Source organism: Amblyomma americanum, chromosome 3, assembly GCF_052857255.1.
Source record: "Amblyomma americanum isolate KBUSLIRL-KWMA chromosome 3, ASM5285725v1, whole genome shotgun sequence".
Taxonomy (NCBI): domain Eukaryota; kingdom Metazoa; phylum Arthropoda; class Arachnida; order Ixodida; family Ixodidae; genus Amblyomma; species Amblyomma americanum.
The window spans coordinates 23042482-23060964 of record NC_135499.1 but is presented as its reverse complement, the minus strand read 5'-3'; the positions used below and the strand labels follow the sequence as shown (position 1 = coordinate 23060964).

At 47.6% G+C, this 18483-nt stretch overlaps 1 protein-coding gene across 1 annotated transcript in view; it reads left to right on the top strand.

Moving 5' to 3' along the window:
• Positions 1–18483, top strand: part of LOC144122895 (uncharacterized) — a 281124-nt gene that overhangs the window by 112526 nt on the left and 150115 nt on the right. The window contains exon 2 of the mRNA XM_077655868.1: positions 15906–16079. Coding sequence (XP_077511994.1) covers positions 15906–16079 — 174 coding nt within the window. The remainder of the gene's footprint in view (positions 1–15905; positions 16080–18483) is intronic.

Sequence of the window (18483 nt, the reverse complement as noted above, 5' to 3'; positions counted from 1 at the left end):
CACCGAACCCGAGGTCGCGAGAGCAAATCCTGGCTATTGCAGTCCCGTTTTAAAGGTTGTTATATACAAAAGTACCCGTGTAGTCTGCAATTCCGTATGTTGATGCTACTTAGCTGGCTCTGAAAAAGAAACGGGCTAATGAGCCATAGTTAGATGACATTTGTATCCTCCACAAGGGCTTGCATAAGAAAGTGTAGACTAGTCAGGGTTACCATCACGCCATCTGCCTTGAATCAGCACTATTACAGGTTTTTAAAATTTGTTGTGATCTACGCGGTTTCGCTATACAGTGGCATGACAGGTGTTGGGCAAAGAGTGGGCATTATAACTAGCTTAAAAGATCAGTGCTACAGCAGAACAAAGAGATTACTGGTCACCTTGGCGTGTACTTAGAAGCTGCACAGAGCTGTTGACTAGAAATTTTTCAGAAGCGTTGGAGGTTGATATTGTGGGCACCCCTGTGTCAGCTTTCCCGCTGTTTTCGATTGGACGAAGAGCATTCCCACCTTGCTATAACAGTGTACATTGTGTGAAGTATCTCGGCAGCGGCCTTTCGGTAGTTTTACTGGGTTTCACTGTATACATAACATAAATTCTCCTACTATTCTGCCGCAGAGAAGATATAAACTAGGTTGGCGTATTCCCGTGTGCTTGCTCCTTCACATATTTTTGTGTGGATTTCAATGCTCATGTAAAAAGACAGTTGAATTCTTACCCTGTGATGGGAAAAATCAGGCTTGAAACTTGTGCAGAATAAACAAAGTGATGGAGTGAGACATTATTACCATTATGAGTCCAATGTCTGCATGAATAAAAGTAGTGAAAAACAGTGATGTACTCCTCGTGCAATAAAACATTTTGTGGTTACGTAGACGTTCGCCCTGTCTGATTATTATCTTTTTTGCAGCTCTGATGCACTGAAGAAAGTGGCAAAGATTCGCGGTGAATATTAAGCAGTTGCTACACATTCACCTCCAGCTGGCTAAGGACTTGGTCGATATTTTTTAGGACTTATTTCGGTGTTCCTATGTCAACTTCCCCTCTACTTATAATGCGTTCCTATTTCTGTGTTCCTATGTCAACTGTACTGTATTATATTGAGGTGTTTCAAATTTTTACTGATCATGTGTAGTGCCTTGTTTCTCTGTTTTTGCTTGTCCCCTTTTAAATTTGATCTTGATGTTTTGCCGCCGACCTTACACAATGCCCTACAGGCCTGTAAGGTATTTACGCAAATAAATACATATTGATTGACATTCAATATTGAGCAAGCCATGAGTCATCTGCAGGCCACTGGACACGGATGTGTAGCAACTGCTTAGTATTCCCGTGAAACTCTCGAGTTTACAAGAGTAAAAAGGAGGGGGATCCAAGAAAAAACTGCATTAATACAGCTTGCTATCGCCTACCAGGTCGAAGTCAAAGTGATTGGTTCCTAATTGAGCTGGCACTGGCACATGATATCCGGCCACTTAGCAAACAATTATAATTCAGTCTCAGTTGTGTATAGTCTACTGCTCGGCCCTACGTAGGGAAGTCGTAAAACGCGTCGGGCCGACGAAATTTCCATCTGGGAGGCCGATATCAACCATCAACCTCTGCTTAGGGTATCTCAGCAAGGTCTGCCCATGCAGTTGAGGTCGGCTTGTCTATGTAAGCCCGACATCACGCCTTGCTCGTTTCCCAACAAACAGACAACCTCCTCAAAATCTCCCAGAAATATCCCGACAGGACATTTGGAATGTCACCAGGAGGTCCTAATTTTTTCCGAAGGCATCCAAAAAAATGTCCCCACAATTAGCCGTGTCCAAAAAGTTGTGTGCGTACCAGGGACGGCCCCAAAAGGTTAATGCTAGATTTCTCGGCTCTGGCTCCATAAAATTATTTCTTCTTTTTCATGCAGACATCAGGCATCTAAGCGCACATATGTGCCAAATTTCAGGCACATGCTTATGTTACAGGTGGTGTAATACATCTGTAGACTCGCGTGAATGCTTGCTGGCTAGGCCATTCAGACTAACCTATTTACATGAAATGGGCTTTAACAAATTTGGGCTGGTTGGTGCATGATCTTGTGACGGGAGCAGCGCAGCACGAAACAAAAAAGAGAGAGGCGAGACACGACGCTGAATAAGAACCATATTTTTAATGCACGTTCGTCGAATATATACATCTCGCTCGTATAAGAGGGAAAAGAAAAAAGCATGAAAAACGCACAAGATGTACACGTGGGGAAATATTATGACATCGCACGCAGATAATTTCTCTGTCACGAAGCACTAATAAATGTATGCAGACACATACGTCACTCTTTGGTCGGATGTTGAAGGCTTCTTCAATCTCCCTGATTCGCTGATCAAAATAAGATGCGATGACTATTGTGTTGATAAGCTGCGGAGCGCATTCATGCTCTCTGCAATGTTTTGTTAATTCACTGCTTATGATGCCCTTTAGGGATCTTTTGTGCTCTCAAAGCCGTTTATTCAAACAGCGCCCTGTTTGACCAATATAGGTGCATCCGCATGACAGAGGTATTTCATAAACCCCGCTTTTCACACATTTCACATGTTTTTTCCGGTTGTTTTTTATTGCATTAATTTTTTCCTTTGGTCGCTGTTCACTTTGGCGCACAGGCTTCTTAACTTGTTGGGTGCTGACATAAGCACTTTTACACCAGCTCTTGCTCCTACCCTTTGAGCCTGTGGGAAATGCCATCAATGCAAGGAATGACCACGTACGGCTTCCTTTATTCTGATGTGGTTGTGACATATTTTCTGCCTCTAAGCGCTTGCAGAATTCCTTCTGCAACACTGGATAGCAGTCTCGTCGGGCAACCTGCTGCTTTCAGCCGACGGTTCTGGGTGTCAAAACTGCCTTGAACTTCATGATGACAGGATCTCGTCAATGCGGCTGTCATTGCTGTTTTTTTCTACCCCATGTTACGTCTCGCCTACGACGCGCGGTATAGCCGGCGCGGATGCAACGGATGCCGCGGCTTCGTTCATCGCTGCCGCAACGCCTCCCGCCAAGCGCGTCCAGGCAGGTTTCAGTGCCACGTGTCGTCGTGCGTGCGTGTGTGTGTGTGTGCATGTTGGTGCCCACGTTTGTCAAAGCGCGGCAGCCGGGGAGAGGAGCTCCCCAACTGGGAGGCGAGGAGGTCTGACCGGCGCCGGCCCGGCGGACGCGCACGTCACGCCTGAACATGTCTGAGCGTCGCCGTATCGGGCGCCTTCTTCCAAGCCGTTCCTTCTTGCCCTCGACTCCGTGGGTATAAAGGGAGCTGCCCCGGACGCCAAAGAGACTTCGATTTCTGCCTTCGAGTAACGTGGTCGCCCTGACCGGCTGCTCTTTTGAGATGCCAGAATAAACAAGTTGTTCTGTTGCCAGTCGACTCATCCTTTGCCGGGACCTTCGGATGTTTCCAGCTTTGCCCCAGGCTGCCAGGCCAACGCTACCCTTGGGGCTTGCAACCCATTTGCAACAACTGGTTGCCAGCGGTGAGATCCCGACAACGGAGGCCAGCAGCGAAGATATGCGGTCAACTGCATGCTGAGCAGCACAACGACCATCCGGGAGCAGTGCAACGAGCCCTGTGTGATGACTGGTTGCCTGCAGCGGAACGACTGCGCTGAATTCTTGGCTGCGAGGTTTGGTGAGTGCGGGACTTTCTTCTTCTGAGTTTTGCCAGGCTTTTGTTAGTGTCAGAAACGGAGCTGGTAATTGTGGTTGTCGTTGCTGCCGGGTTAGTTTGCGGCAAGACAATAGTAGGCAGTAGAGAAAGCAGCATTCGGAGCAGCCTAGGATTTGAAGTCGTTGCGCAAACCGAAATTGCTGGAGCTTGCAAGAGAGTTGGGTCTGAATGTCTCAGACAAACTCAGAAAACCAGAACTGCTAAGGGCTATTCTTGAGTTGGAGGCTGAGGATGACGAGCTGTCGGAATGCCTTGAGACCATTGAGGAGAGGGAGCAAAAAGAGAAAGACGAGCGCGAACGTAAAGAACAAAAAGAGAAAGAGAAAGAAGAGCGCGACCGTCAACACGCTTTGGAAATGAAGCGTCTCGAGGTAGAGATGGAACGCGCTCGTAATGGAAGTCAGGCACACGGTGCAGGAGAACGGGTATCGTTCAAAATGACTGACCTGATGCGGCCGTTTAAGCTTGGAGAGGACATTGGTTTGTTTCTGGTTAACTTTGAGCGAACGTGCGAGAAGCAGGGGTTCTCTCGGGAAACGTGGCCACAGCGCTTGCTCACTTTGTTACCCGGCGAGGCGGCCGACGTAGTCGCTCGCTTGAAGAGAGAGGAGGCAGAGGATTTCGACCAAGTGAAATCGAGTCTGCTAAAAAAGTACAGGCTGTCAGCGGAGGCGTTCCGTCGGAAGTTTCGGGAAAATGAAAAAGGCAGAAGTGAGTCATATACAGAGTTTGCCTACAGGCTTATGTCAAACATGCAGGAGTGGCTCAAAGAAGAGAAAGCGTTTGGTGACCACGAGAAAATTCTGCAGTGTTTCGGGCAGGAACAGTTTTATAGTCGGTTACCTGAGAACGTGCGGTACTGGGTCTTGGATAGGCCAGACGTTAGTACAGTGGCTAAAGCCGCCGAGCTAGCCGAGGAGTTTGTGACGCGTCGGGCTCGCGGAGCTAAGGACGGTCAAAAGGGTGAATTTGGCTCCAAGTCTGAGAGGCCGAAGTTCACACCCATGAGAGCAAGGGGGGACACACGTAGTGCGGATGCGAGTGAAAGCAGTCCGACCGAACGTAAGGAGACGGCGGCAGCCGAAGCCGAACGCAGAAAGCGGTTCGAGAGGAGGCAAGCGCGCGTGTGTTATACGTGCCAGAAGCCGGGTCACTTTTCGGCGCAGTGTCCAGAAACAAAAAGAGAAGTCGTGTGTTTGTCATTATGTAGCACTGACGAGAACATGAAGCTTCTCGAGCCTTACATGCGAGACTTCCTCGTGAACGGGAAAGAGTGCCGAGTGCTTCGTGATTCCGCAGCTACAATGGATGTAGTTCACCCCTCTTACGTAGAACCCGATATGTTCACGGGCGAGTGCGCATGGATCAAGCAAGCCTTGGAAGCTCATAGCGTGTGTCTGCCCGTAGCAAAAGTGCTTATTGAAGGACCTTTCGGAGCACTTGAGACGGAGGCCGTAGTGTCATCTATGCTGCCCCCCCAGTACCCGTACCTATTTTCGAACAGGTCCGATCACCTCCTGCGCGAGAAGGGGCTTTTGTTTGGTGAGGCTAGCGTTCAGGCCTTAACCAGATCGAGAGTTCGGGAGCTCGCTGCAAAGGTGGTAGTTGCGGGGCCGACGTTGTCGAACAATGAGAGAGGGTCGGAGGCGCAGCAAGCTGATATTCAGAGCACGTCCGAACTGAATAAAATTGAGCCTGTAGCGTTGAAGGCACCAGGTACTGGAGAGGAAATGCCCGACACGGGAAAGTTAGAAGAGCTTCCGGTCCAGCTTCCGGGACTAAGCTCAGTGACGAACAGGGAAGACACTGATCAGGTCATTAGTGACTTAATCATTAAAGCACCGCTGTCGCCTGAGCAGAAAACCGAACTACACCAACTCTTACAAGAGTTTCAAGGTCAGTTCTCTGAGAGGCCTGGTAGGACTTCTGTCCTTACTCATGATATAGAACTTACCTCGCCAGAGCCAGTACGATCCAAGGCGTACCGGGTGTCACCCCGCCAGCGAGATATTATGGAGGCTGAGGTAAAGAAAATGCTACAGCTCGGAGTTATTGAGGCGGGTGAGAGTGATTATACCTCCCCTTTGATTTTAGTTGAGGTACCGGGCAAGGAACCTCGTCCTTGCGTCGACTACCGCAGGCTTAATTGCATCACTAAGGATCAAATTTATCCGATCCCTAACATCGAGGAGCGCCTTGAGAAAGTTAGTAGCGCTCAGTTTATTTCCACCCTAGATCTTGTCAGGGGTTATTGGCAAGTTCCACTTACAGAAGAGGCTAGTAGGTATGCGGCGTTCATTTCACCAATGGGAACATTCCGTCCTAAAGTTTTGAGTTTTGGTTTGAAGAACGCGCCATACTGCTTTTCAAGCCTCATGGACAAAGTGTTGCGGGGACAGGAAGAATTCGCTTTACCGTATTTAGACGGCGTAGCGATATTCTCCGCATCCTGGTCTGAGCATATGGCACACTTGCGGGCAGTGCTAACCCGCCTGCGCGAAGCGGGCTTGACAGTCAAGGCTCCCAAGTGCCAATTAGCACAGGCCGAGGTTGTCTACCTCGGTCACGTGATTGGACAGGGTCGTCGCCGCCCCTCTGAAATAAAGGTGGCCGCTGTGCGAGACTTCCCGCAACCGCGCACGAAGACCGATATTCGGTCGTTCTTAGGTGTCGCCAGCTACTATCAGAGGTACATCCCCAGGTACTCCGATATCGCGGCTCCCCTGACGGATGCTCTAAGAAAAACAGAGCCCCAAACAGTCGTCTGGAGCGAGACAAAGGAAAGAGCTTTTAGCGCCTTAAAGAGCGCCCTAACAAGCCAGCCTGTGCTACGATCGCCAGACTACACAAAAGGGTCCGTTGTTCAGTGCGATGCTAGTGAGCGAGGCATGGGCGTTGTACTGTGCCAAAGGGACAATGGAGAAGTGGAACACCCCGTCCTGTATGCTAGTCGTAAGCTGACCTGTCGTGAGCAGGCGTACAGCGCCACAGAGAAAGAGTGTGCGTGTCTCGTGTGGGCCGTTCAGAAATTGTCATGCTACCTAGCCGGCTCGAGGTTTATCATTGAGACGGATCACTGCCCTCTCCAATGGCTGCAGACCATCTCTCCCAAAAATGGCCGCCTCCTGCGCTGGAGCCTCGCTTTGCAACAATATTCCTTTGAGGTGCGTTACAAAAAGGGGAGTCTCAACGGTAACGCCGATGGCTTAAGTCGAAGCCCCTAACGTAGGAATCCGCCTCAAAGTTGTTTGTTACTGATGTTTTCTTCCTGAGGCAGGATTTTTAACAAATTGCTTTTGTTTAGTGTTTCAAAGTGATTATGTGCTTTCTAGTGCAATTTTCCAATTTGTGGACGCGTTCTGAGTGCTGCTTGACTACTGTAAGAAACTAGGCAGTAGTATAAAAGGGGAAAGAGCCTGGCAGAGCTTAGTGAGGGTTGTCTCGTGCTTGCTGACTGAGCGGTTGCGTTTCGGCGTAGTTCTAACGCTTGCTGGGAACGAGCACAAAAATGGCAACTCTCCCGAAGTGACTTTGCAGTGTCCTGTGTGATCCTGAACATGAGAACGAGGCCTTCTCTGTGCGCTGCGCTCAAGCAACGTCGAGGGACGACCGGTTTCGATTATGAGCATCATCGAGCGACATCCCTCTGGACAGCGGATGCAGTCCCCTGACCATCGGGATCTCCTTCTCCCGGCGGGGCGGTCTGTTACGTCTCGCCTACGACGCGCGGTATAGCCGGCGCGGATGCAACGGATGCCGCGGCTTCGTTCATCGCTGCCGCAACGCCTCCCGCCAAGCGCGTCCAGGCAGGTTTCAGTGCCACGTGTCGTCGTGCGTGCGTGTGTGTGTGTGTGTGCATGCTGGTGCCCACGCTTGTCAAAGCGCGGCAGCCGGGGAGAGGAGCTCCCCAACTGGGAGGCGAGGAGGTCTGACCGGCGCCGGCCCGGCGGACGCGCACGTCACGCCTGAACATGTCTGAGCGTCGCCGTATCGGGCGCCTCCTCCCAAGCCGTTCCTTCTTGCCCTCGACTCCGTGGGTATAAAGGGAGCTGCCCCGGACGCCAAAGAGACTTCGATTTCTGCCTTCGAGTAACGTGGTCGCCCTGACCGGCTGCTCTTTTGAGATGCCAGAATAAACAAGTTGTTCTGTTGCCAGTCGACTCATCCTTTGCCGGGACCTTCGGATGTTTCCAGCTTTGCCCCAGGCCGCCAGGCCAACGCTACCCTTGGGGCTTGCAACCCATTTGCAACACCCAGCTTGATGATCTTGGAGTGCGCAGGTGTGTAGGGGAGCAGTCCCTTCTAGCTTCGTCGTCCGTACCGCCAGCATATGTGAGCGCCTAGAAAGGCTAGCGTCAAGTCAAGAAATCACATAACGTTGTTTTCTGGGAGCGCACTTGTTATTTTTAGTCCTAGTTCCTCTAGTCCTTAACAAAAGTAGCAATGAGAGCCGAATTTACGAGATCCTCTCATCATGAAGTTCACGGCAGCTTTGACGCCCAGAACAGTTGGCTGAAAGCAGCAGGTTACCCGACGAGACTGCTATCCAGTGTCGCACAAGGGATTCTGCAAGCACTTAGAGGCAGAAACTATGCCACAATCACATCAGAAGAAAGGAAGCCGTATGCGGTCATTCCTTACATTAATGACATTTCCCTCAGTCTCAAAAAGGTAGGCGCAAGAGCTGGTGTTAAAGTGCTCATGTCACCACCTAACCGATTAGGAAAACATGTGCGCCAAATTCAACAGCGAGCAAAGAAAAATCCATGAAAGAAAAAGCACCGAAAAAAAAACATGTGAAATGTGTGAAAAGAGGCGGTCATGCGGACGCACCTAAATTAGTCAAACAGGGTGCTGTTTGAATGAACGGCTTCGAAAGCATAAATATCCCTAAAAGGCGCCATCAGCAGTGAATTAGCAAAACATTGCAGAGAGCATGAATGTGACCTGCAGCTTAGCAACAGAATGGCCATCCTGTCGTATTTTGATCAACGGACCAGGGAGATTGAAGAAGCCTTCAACAATCGACAAAAGAACGACGTATATGCGTCAGCATAATTTCGATAGCGTTTCGTGACAGCGAAATTGATTATCTGCGTGCGTTGACCTAATATTTTACCACGTGTACATCTTATGCGTTTGTCATGCTTCTGTCCTTTCCTTATTGCACGAGCGAGATGTATATATTCGATCGAACGTGGATTAAAAATCTGGTTCTTAGTCTGCGTTGATTCCCGCCTCTCTATTCTTTCTTTCGTGCTGCGCTGCTCCCGCCACAAGAACATGAAATGCGCCAAAATTTTACACACAAAGGAAATATGAATTCAGAAAGTCGCCCGATCCCGCCCATATAACAGGAAATATCAGCGTAATACAGATGTAATTTTAGTTTATTAGATGTGCTCTTTGCATTCAAATAGAAACAGGAGACGCATATGTATGCACCATTTAACACACATTGTACCATTTAACACACAAGGTACGGAGCACTACGGCACCAGCATATAATAATGGCCAAATTTTTCTCTAGCTCTGAGAACTCTGAAAAAATAAAGCAATAAAAACATAATACAGGATGAAAGTTGATGCACCTCAAGCAAACATTCTAAAGCGTACAAAAGCATATATGCACACACAAAAGCAAACGCATGTAAAGACCAACCTGGGTGTCAAAAGAAAAGACTATATGGGCATACGATACAGATACGCGGTTTCAGGTCACGGATATTCTGCAGGGTGAAACCTCCCTCTGGCTTTGCCTCTCGCACGAGCCTCGGAGTAAGCTTGAGCGTGTTATCAAAAAAGGAAAAAAAATTCTACGAGGCGAAAATAAAAAACGAGCATAAACCAACATACCTTGACGACGTTGCCAACGGAAACCCGGGGATGAAATAAAATGCTGCAACTATATCTATGAACTCAACGCAGCCTTCTGCCCTGCGACTTCTCACGGCACAGCGAACGCTCAAACATACGCATTACATCCTCCTTACACCCCCGTTTTATTTTCTTGTGACTAAGTGCGGAGATAAGACTGCTTGGAGCCGGATGGAAAGGGGGGACGTCTTGAGGTAGGAGCCCTGGCGCGCCACACCTATGGTATAGCAGACCGGGCGTGCGGCACAATACGGCGTGGGAGGCGAGATCAAGGTGATCAAGGCACAAGTAATCCGGTGGGGGTGGGTTGAAAGTTAGCGACGCAAACACAAACTCTACCGCTGCGACAGGCCGGCAATGTAGGTACAGCAGGTTAATTCATGGGCACTCGCCGCAAGAGTCTGGTGGGCTTCCGAAGATCTCTCCCGCCTAAGAACGCAGTGGACGGCCACGCGGCCACCAACAACACGCCACAGTCGTCGGAGGCGGTGAGGGATGCAGAGTGTGCGCTAGGAGTCGCCCGTTGCCTTGAAATCCGCTGCCGCAAACGACGCCTGTTAGAGCGCCATTATGGTGCAGGGCCATGAAGCTGTGCAAAAGACTTGCGAAGCGCCTCGCGCCGCTGCACCAGTTCCAAAAGGAATTATGTGGGCACACCGAGGTGCGCGGGAAAGCTGTCATGAATCCGTAGCTACGAAGTTCACGACAGCCCAGTAATGAGATCAAGAGCTGCCGCGCGCTGAGGCTTGCGCGCGAGTGGCTAGGGGCTGCGCGAATACATGTGCGCAAGATGGCTTCCGTCCAGCGAGGAAGCCGGGCGAGCGCAGCGAGGAAGCCGGACGAGCGATGGGGGGCCATTACTGCGCCTGTGCTAGATAGCGGCGCGAGGACTGCTGGTAATTGGAGATGCCTGCAGGGATCGCCGCACCGTGCTGAATTTGGAAACACTATAGACGACTGGCACGTTGGTGACCGCCGCTCACAGCGGTGCGATGAAAAGGCAGACCGCCGTCGCCAGCCTCCCTGCAGCTGGAGCCGACGGCTCACGAGAGAGATGCGGGGTGAAATGCGCTTCCTTCGGCTGTTCGAACAAAACTGTTTTGCTCTCAAAACGGCGAGTGCAAGAGCGAAACCTTCTCTCCCCATAGCTTTTAGCGCGACGGAGAGAGAAAAGGGAGCGAGCAGTCAATTTGCATTTTTTGTTGAAAAGCATTGGTCCCCCAAACGTGCTCCCAGTTACCTTTCTGGGACCAAAATGCTATGATTTGTTTTTATTTCTGCAAAAAACGTTTCTAGGCCATTAGTGGGGGCACTTCCTTTTTGCTTGTGTTTTTGTGTCCTGCCTCTACGTGCTGGAAATGTTCGATAAATGTTTTACTGGGACTGGGACATTCCATCCTTTCTGGCCGCACCTAGGGAGGTACGTTGTTTGCTGGGCTCACCCCTTGGGAATGCCAGAAATTGAAGTTGGCTCGTATCGATAGAATATGAGCTCCTAACCAGAAAAACACACTTGTGCTGAAAAAAAGTGCTTGTAAGGTAGAGAAGACTAAGAACTATTATTCAGGTGTCACCACCGCAGGCCAATCTCGAAAGTGCAAACATGATGACGAAATATAAGAAAACACTGCGGATTTCTGAGGCTGAGAAAAGGGCATGATTAGCGATTGATCGATATTCAAGTGTATAAGTTCTGAAAACGCTAGTGAACTGTAACCACATGATGAAGACGGAACAAAGGCAACCTGTATGTTGGAAGTCAAAGTAGACCTTTAATTTGCGGCGCGACAGCCGGTCAGCTGAGTTTCGATATGTTTTGGGTGCTTAGCTGCTATGCGCGCCGGGCGCCCACGTGGTTTCGCTTTTGACGCGCCTCGATTTACAAGCGCGGAGAAGCAGAAGACCTCTCTAAGTGCTCTTCGGGCAAAGTTCGTGCAACGGCACGCAACTGCGCGAAGGAAAATGTTGTGGATAGGTACGTTTCACGCACCTCCGCGTTAGCAAACGTGACGCTCGGCGTGTGAGCTTCGTCAGTATACCAAGACGCTGAACAGCATAACCAGTCCTACGATGACTATTAATACTTATATATATATATATATATATATATATATATATATATATATATATATATATATATACCCTCATGTACCAGTCTCTAAACTTCAGTCGTGATGGCGGCTTTGCGGTGAGAGCGACTCTGCCAACTCCTCAGCGCTCGGGCTTTCTCGCCAGAACCGCAGCCTCAGCCCTCAAAAGCATCGCACGCTGTGTGGGGTTGAGGTCGCTGATGGGGAGGCGGAAGTTCTTTGCGAGAACTTCTTTGCCAGAATCGACAACGGGAGCCATCCTAACGTTGCTGCAAGTGTAAACGAAGCGACAACGGTACATAGAGGCCGTCAGTAGACACTCCGCAGTATGCATTACGGCTGCTGCTTGGCAGCAGCGCACTGCTCGGACCAGCAATCATCCAGTCGCCGTTTCCGCCACTTTACGCCACTGTTTTCCTACTTCTTCACCAGAGAGTCTCCAGTTTGAATTGGAGCAGCGAGAAAAGTTTTTCAAATTCAAATCCAAATCTCTTAGGAGTAAATCACTTTTGCTGCCGCAAAAGCGGGAACAAAGGCGCGAAATGGCGAACTATCAGATTTTACGAACAAAAAAATTGATAGCATCGTCCTCAGAGTCCCTTTCAGGCATCAGTCTTGCTGCGGATGCGACTGGACTGTCGGCTGGTGCATCGCTCCTTTGGGTTGCGAACCGCAAAGCAGTATCAGCCTGTGTTTTACATAGCAGAATGCAATGTTAGATGTATTAGAACAGGGCGCCTGCATATGTTCGAGCTTTCGTTAAGTGGCTTCAGATATGCTACTGTCGCATATTTAGCCTCCTCTATGAGCTTCAAAGGAACAAGTTTTCTTTACATGTAGGCAAGAAAGGCGGAGATTTATTTCTACACATTGATTGCATTCAGTGCCCAATTGCATTCCGACAGGATTTTATTCTAGCAAAGAACTCTCTTCTGTGCACCGAAGTGTTACAATCACCGAACTTTGACTGCTTTAAGACCTCGGGTGTACTAGAAGTTTAGAAGGACGCTAACATCAATCTTAATTCATTAGAAAGCAGACGTCAGGTCCTTGAAAAAATAAAAAACCGATAAGCTTACTGTCCGTTCGCTGTTACGTATTTACTAACGTTATTCCTAATAGAGTCAAGACAATCTTACACTTCAAAGAACCAAATCTTAAGGCAGGCTTTGGTAAAGAGTATTAGATAATACATCATATGCGCACTATCAATCAGGTCGTAGAGAAATGCGCAGAGTGTAACCAACCCCTTTGTATAGCCTTTATGGATTACGAGAAAGCATTTGACTCAGTCGAAACTTCACCACTCATGCAGACATTGCGTATCCAGGGTGTAGAAGAGCCTTATGTAAAAATACTTGAATATATCTATAGCGCTTCCACAGCTGTCATCGTCTTCCATAAAGTCAGCAATAAAATTGTAATAAGAAAGGACGTCAGGCAGAGAGGCACGATCTTGCCACCACCTGTTTACAGGAGCCTTGGTTTCATAGCCTTGAATTGAGAACTGTTGGATATAGGTTTACTAGAGGACACCTTAGTAACCTGCGATTCGCTGATTAGATTGCCTTAGTCACTCAGGAGATGAACTCCCAATTATGGTCAATGAGTTAGACAGGAAGAGCAGTACTGCGTGTCTAAAAATTACCATGCAGAAAACCAAAGTAATGTTGAACAGTCTCGGAAGGGAACAGCAGATTACAAATGGTAGGAAAGTGCTCAAAGTGCCAAGGGCATACGTCTACTTTGGACTGGGAGTGACCGCATATCCGGATCACGAGAGTGAAATAAATAGAAGCATAAGAATGGGGTTAAGCGTTTTTCGCAGGTTCTCTCAGACCATAAATGGCATTTTACCAATATCCCTCAAGAGGCTGCTTTTTAAAAGCAGTACCTTATGGGCACTCGCCAATCGGACAGAAATATGGAGGATAACGAAAATTGTTCAACTCAACGCAGTGAGCTATGGAAAGAAAAATGACACGTGTTGCGTTAAGAGGCAGGAAATGGCAGAGTATGTCAGCAATCACACACGGGTTTATGACATCCTACTCGAAATAAAGAGGAAGAAATTTGCTTGCGTTGGGCATGTGTTGCGAACGCATGATAAACGATGGCCCCTAAGGATTACAGATTGCAATCCAAGGGAGGGGAGGCGTAACAGGGGGCGGCAGAAAGTTAGGTGGGCGGATAAGATTTAGAACCTTGCAGGCATACGGTGGGCGCAGCTGGCAAATGAGGGGGTTTATTGGAGAGACATAGTAGAGGTATTTGCCCTGCAGTGGGCGTAGTCGGGCTGATTATGATGTTGATGTTGATGAGTGATTCCAAAATCGCGGGTTATTCGATGCCGGCCGCGGTGGCCGTATGTTGGTAGAGTGGATATGCAAAAACGCCCGTGTGATGTGCGAAGTCAGCGTAGGTTTAAGACTTAAGCCAATGGTAGTCAGAATTAACCCGGATCCCTCCATTACGTCGCCCCTCAAAGTCCATGTGTAGCTTTGGGACGTTAATCCCCACAGTTTTCAAGTGGTCGTGAAGTCGAATTTGTACTGATTATGTACAGTTCGGTGACTGCATGCGTAAACCAACAAAACCAAGTGATCAAGCAATATATGGTTGATGGCTTGTTTTGTGGCGGGTGGTAATGAAAATATAAAAGAATAGTTTGTAGACTATCTGTGATTCCGTGATTTTAGTTTACTTGTGCGGAGCTGATGAGGTTATTTTTATTCGCGGTTTGCCGTTTGGCATGCGTAGTTGCTAAATATTTTGGACGCTTTGTGATTTCCCTTACTTCTGAGGTTGGTTATTGACGCAGAGGATAAAAAGGAGCAGAGACAATCGTAACAATCCAGGAGCGTTACTACATGGACGTGGGAAGGTTTTGTTTCGTTATGATTGAGAGCTCCGGCACTGGGGTAGTCTTGTAATATGGGCTTTTAATATGGGCTTTTTTTTCGTTATTGCATATCAGCTGTGGCTTCTGATTTAAGCCTGGTTCAGAAAAATGTACTATTTAACACAAAAAAGTGGCCTCACACAAACTGGTTAAACAAAAAGGGAAGTGGCCTCAGTACCGAGATTTGTTTCCTCGGCCAGGGTGTCCGATATGTAAAGACGAGGATATTGAAGCCGACATACATCACTTAGTGTGGGACTGCCCAGCTCTCAAGCCTACAAGGATCCGGCACCTGATGGTAGCAGGTCTTTCACCAAGCAACCCTGCTTCATACATTGCCTGGACGCAGGGACCGTACCATCGTTCTCTACCGGACTTCATCAAATCAGCTTACCTTTTTCCATTCACTTAATTTCTACTACATCATTCATCACACGTTCACCCATCATTGATGCCCTGGGGCAAGAGATTTCGCTTCAAAAAAACACAAAAATGTTGACAGGATTTATAGATATCATTAAGATCTGTATTGAAATGCGCAATATAATCCAGGCACCATTTCTGAATAAATCACCTCTAAACATTTTTTTGAAATATCTACCTAGAAGTTATCATATACAAGCCTAGCGTTAGCACACCTACTGGAGGGCTTCTAAACGCTTAAGTCTAAAAACTGCTTACGAGAAACTTTTGTTAGATGTCAAGGTTTTTTAGTAAAAATTTTGAGACGTCATCCAGCTCTTTTTGTATTTCGTGAGTTTAGAGTTTTTGTTGTTTGAAAATGCGCAGTAAAATAATTAACCTCCTTAGGCAATGAGCGCCACGTCTAGCGGGTTTATTCTTCCTTAAGCGGAGTGAAAGACTCGTCTCCCCATATGTTAAACTCCGATATTTAAAAGTAAAGACAAAATAAACGTGGAAGAAAGCCCGCGCCTAACTCATGGTTACATGAACCCTACCCCGAGAGTAGCCGAACGCAAGGCCACTGGAAAGCATAAATCCACTGGCGAACTCCTGGTACAGCCGTCGATGACGGCTGTTGAACAAAACATCTCTCGCACCTGGCAAAACTGCGGCGTTCGGAAGAACTTCACAGTCCGTAGTAACCGCAGGCTGGATCCCCAGCCTGCTGTCTGGTGGCAGTGCCTCGCAGGTGGACATGAGCCTTACTCAGCATGCCCGTGTAGTCGAGAAAAACCTGGCAGCGTCGGCATCTTACGTGGCGGCTTCCGCTTACTGTAGTCTGCTGTTAGTGTGCCTGATGATGTAAACCCCAAAATTTTGCTTTAGTCTTTGAGATCGGGATGCCATTGATCACTTCCACATGCCCCTTTTTCCTCCGCAGGGATGGCTTCGACCTGGTGTTCATGATGACATTCTTGATGCGGGACCTGGACGAGTTGTTTCACGCTGGCCAGGCACTCTTCACGTTCCTCACATTCACTGTGAGGGAGCCGCACTCTGCTTCGGCGCCGCTGGCGAAGTTCTTCATCTTCCAGTTCCACTTTCGCATCATGACGTGAGTGCTGCAGCGTCGCCTGCTCGTGCCATCTCTTTCCGGCAGGTGGCGGCAGAGGACTGCATCCTCACCGCTGAAAGACGCGGTTGGTCTGAAATGAAAGGCAATGGAAAGCGACCACCAGTCACAGTAACGCAGTCTAAATCTCCCAAAGAAAATTCGGGGGGTACTGTGCGCCATCTTTTTCACTACATTGAGAAATCAAGGCTAGAAACATGGTACTGTCTAAGTTCATTTTTTTTCAAACACAGCAATGTTTCCGCTGATTTTGTTGAAGTATGTGATAAATTTAGCGGCAATTTATCAAGCTTGAGCATTTCACGATTACTTAAGCCTTTTTAGAGTGCACGTGGCACTAACGCGGCATCGCTTTGATTTAGCGCAGGTCACATGTCTGTTTAAATGTAGTTTTTCATGGTAAGCATGCTAAAGAGATTCGTATCATTATCATTTCATCATTTATTGATCCCTTAAGGACCCTTCACAGGGTATTACATAAGGGGGCGGGGGGGGGGGGGGCGACGTACGTAGGACAATACAAGAACAAAGTCAAAGACGTTGAAAAAAGAAAAATCTAGTAAAACATATATAAACATACAATGAGCACAATTAGGACCACGAATACAATCAGTAACATCAAATGAGAACACAATTAAAACAGTTGAAAAACATTGATCGAGTAGAGAAGGGGATTTACAAACGAGTGGCTCAAGCACATCAAACTATAGGCGAGAAAAGAAATATAGACAAATTTAATGATCAAAGAAAGAGAGTAGCCGGTCTTTGAATTTGATAGGGTCACTTTTCATGACAGTAGAATCTGGCAATTCATCCCATTCCTGTATTGCGATTTGTAGAAATGACTTATGAAAAGCAGATGTTGATCGATGCAGGCGCTGTATACTTAAGCTTTTGAATAAGCGTCGAGATGAGCGTGCTGGTGGATGAAGAAAAGATTGACGCAGATGCGTGAAATGATAGAACATCTTGTGAAAGAGGCATAGTCATGATATCTTGCAGCGACAGACCAATTAGGGGAGATCCAGTGATGATATTATAGTGCTGATACTGATTTTGTAGTCGTATTTTGAAGATATAAAGCGAGCGGCGCGGTTTTGCACAGATTCTAAAGAGTTGATAAGTCTGATGTAGACACCAGATTGCGCATGCGTATTCGAGTTTTGATCGTACGAAGGTTTCATATGCCAGTTTACGGATGACCGGAGGCGACAACGATAATGTTCTTCAAATAAAGCCCAGTGTTTTGGAGCACACCGCGTCCAGTTTAATTATATCCTCGGACCAATTTAGATTGCTTGAGATTAGGATACCGAGGTAACGATACGTTAGTACTTGTGAGATATTGACTGAGATTAAAGAGTACACGTGGGTGATGTAGAGCGTTGGCGCGAAACTTGCATAAACTTGCATTTTGAGATATTAAGCGGCATCAGCCACTTATTGCACCAGTCATCTATTAAAATTAAGTCATCCTGAAGCGTGGTCTGGTCGGTTTTAGATGAAATTCGGCGGTAGAGGACACAGTCATCTGCGAAGAGACGTATTGATGATGAACACAAGGAAGGTCGTTGATATAGATGAGAAAAAAAAGTGGGCCAAGGCCTGAGCCCTGTGGAACGCCAGAAAGAACCTTGGTTGAGGCTGAAGGATGTCCTCCTATGACGGTGAACTGAAAGCGGTCGGTGAGGAAGCAATTGATCCATGATAAGATTAATCGGTCTAGGCTGAGAGAAGAAAGTTTACAGATGAGTCGCAAGTGAGGAACACGATCAAAAGCCTTAGAAAAGTCTAAGAATATAACATCAGTTTGAAAAAAATGAATCAAGGTTTAAATGAAGATCAGTCGCGAATTCAAAAAGCTGCGACTCACAAGAAAGACCAGAGCGGAAACCGTGCTGATTAGTGAAGAAGAATGCGTTGTTACCAAGGTGTACGGCAACTTGAGAATAAATGATGTTTCATTAGTTTGCAGGTGATGCATGTTAAAGACATTGGGTGATAATTTGATGGTTCAGACCGGTTGCCACTTTTAAATACAGGAACTACTTTGCTAATTTTTCAATCTGTTGGAAGAGCGCTTTGAGCGAGGGACTGGGCAAATATCTGCAATATACGGCTCGTTGGGACTTTGGTGACTTTAAGTATTTTGGCAGAAATGCTAATAAGACCGGGGCTTCTTGATAATTTCAGCTTGTCGATAAGCTTTTCTATACCTTCCGCAGTGACTATAATGGGTGGCATCCGTGAAAAACTGGTACCAGAAAATTTGGGAATATTATCTTTCGGCTCATGGGTAAAAACTGAAGAAAAGTAGGAGTTCATTACATCGGATCGATCGTCTGGCAGCACATGTGAACCATCCGAGTTAGAAAGTGATATGTTG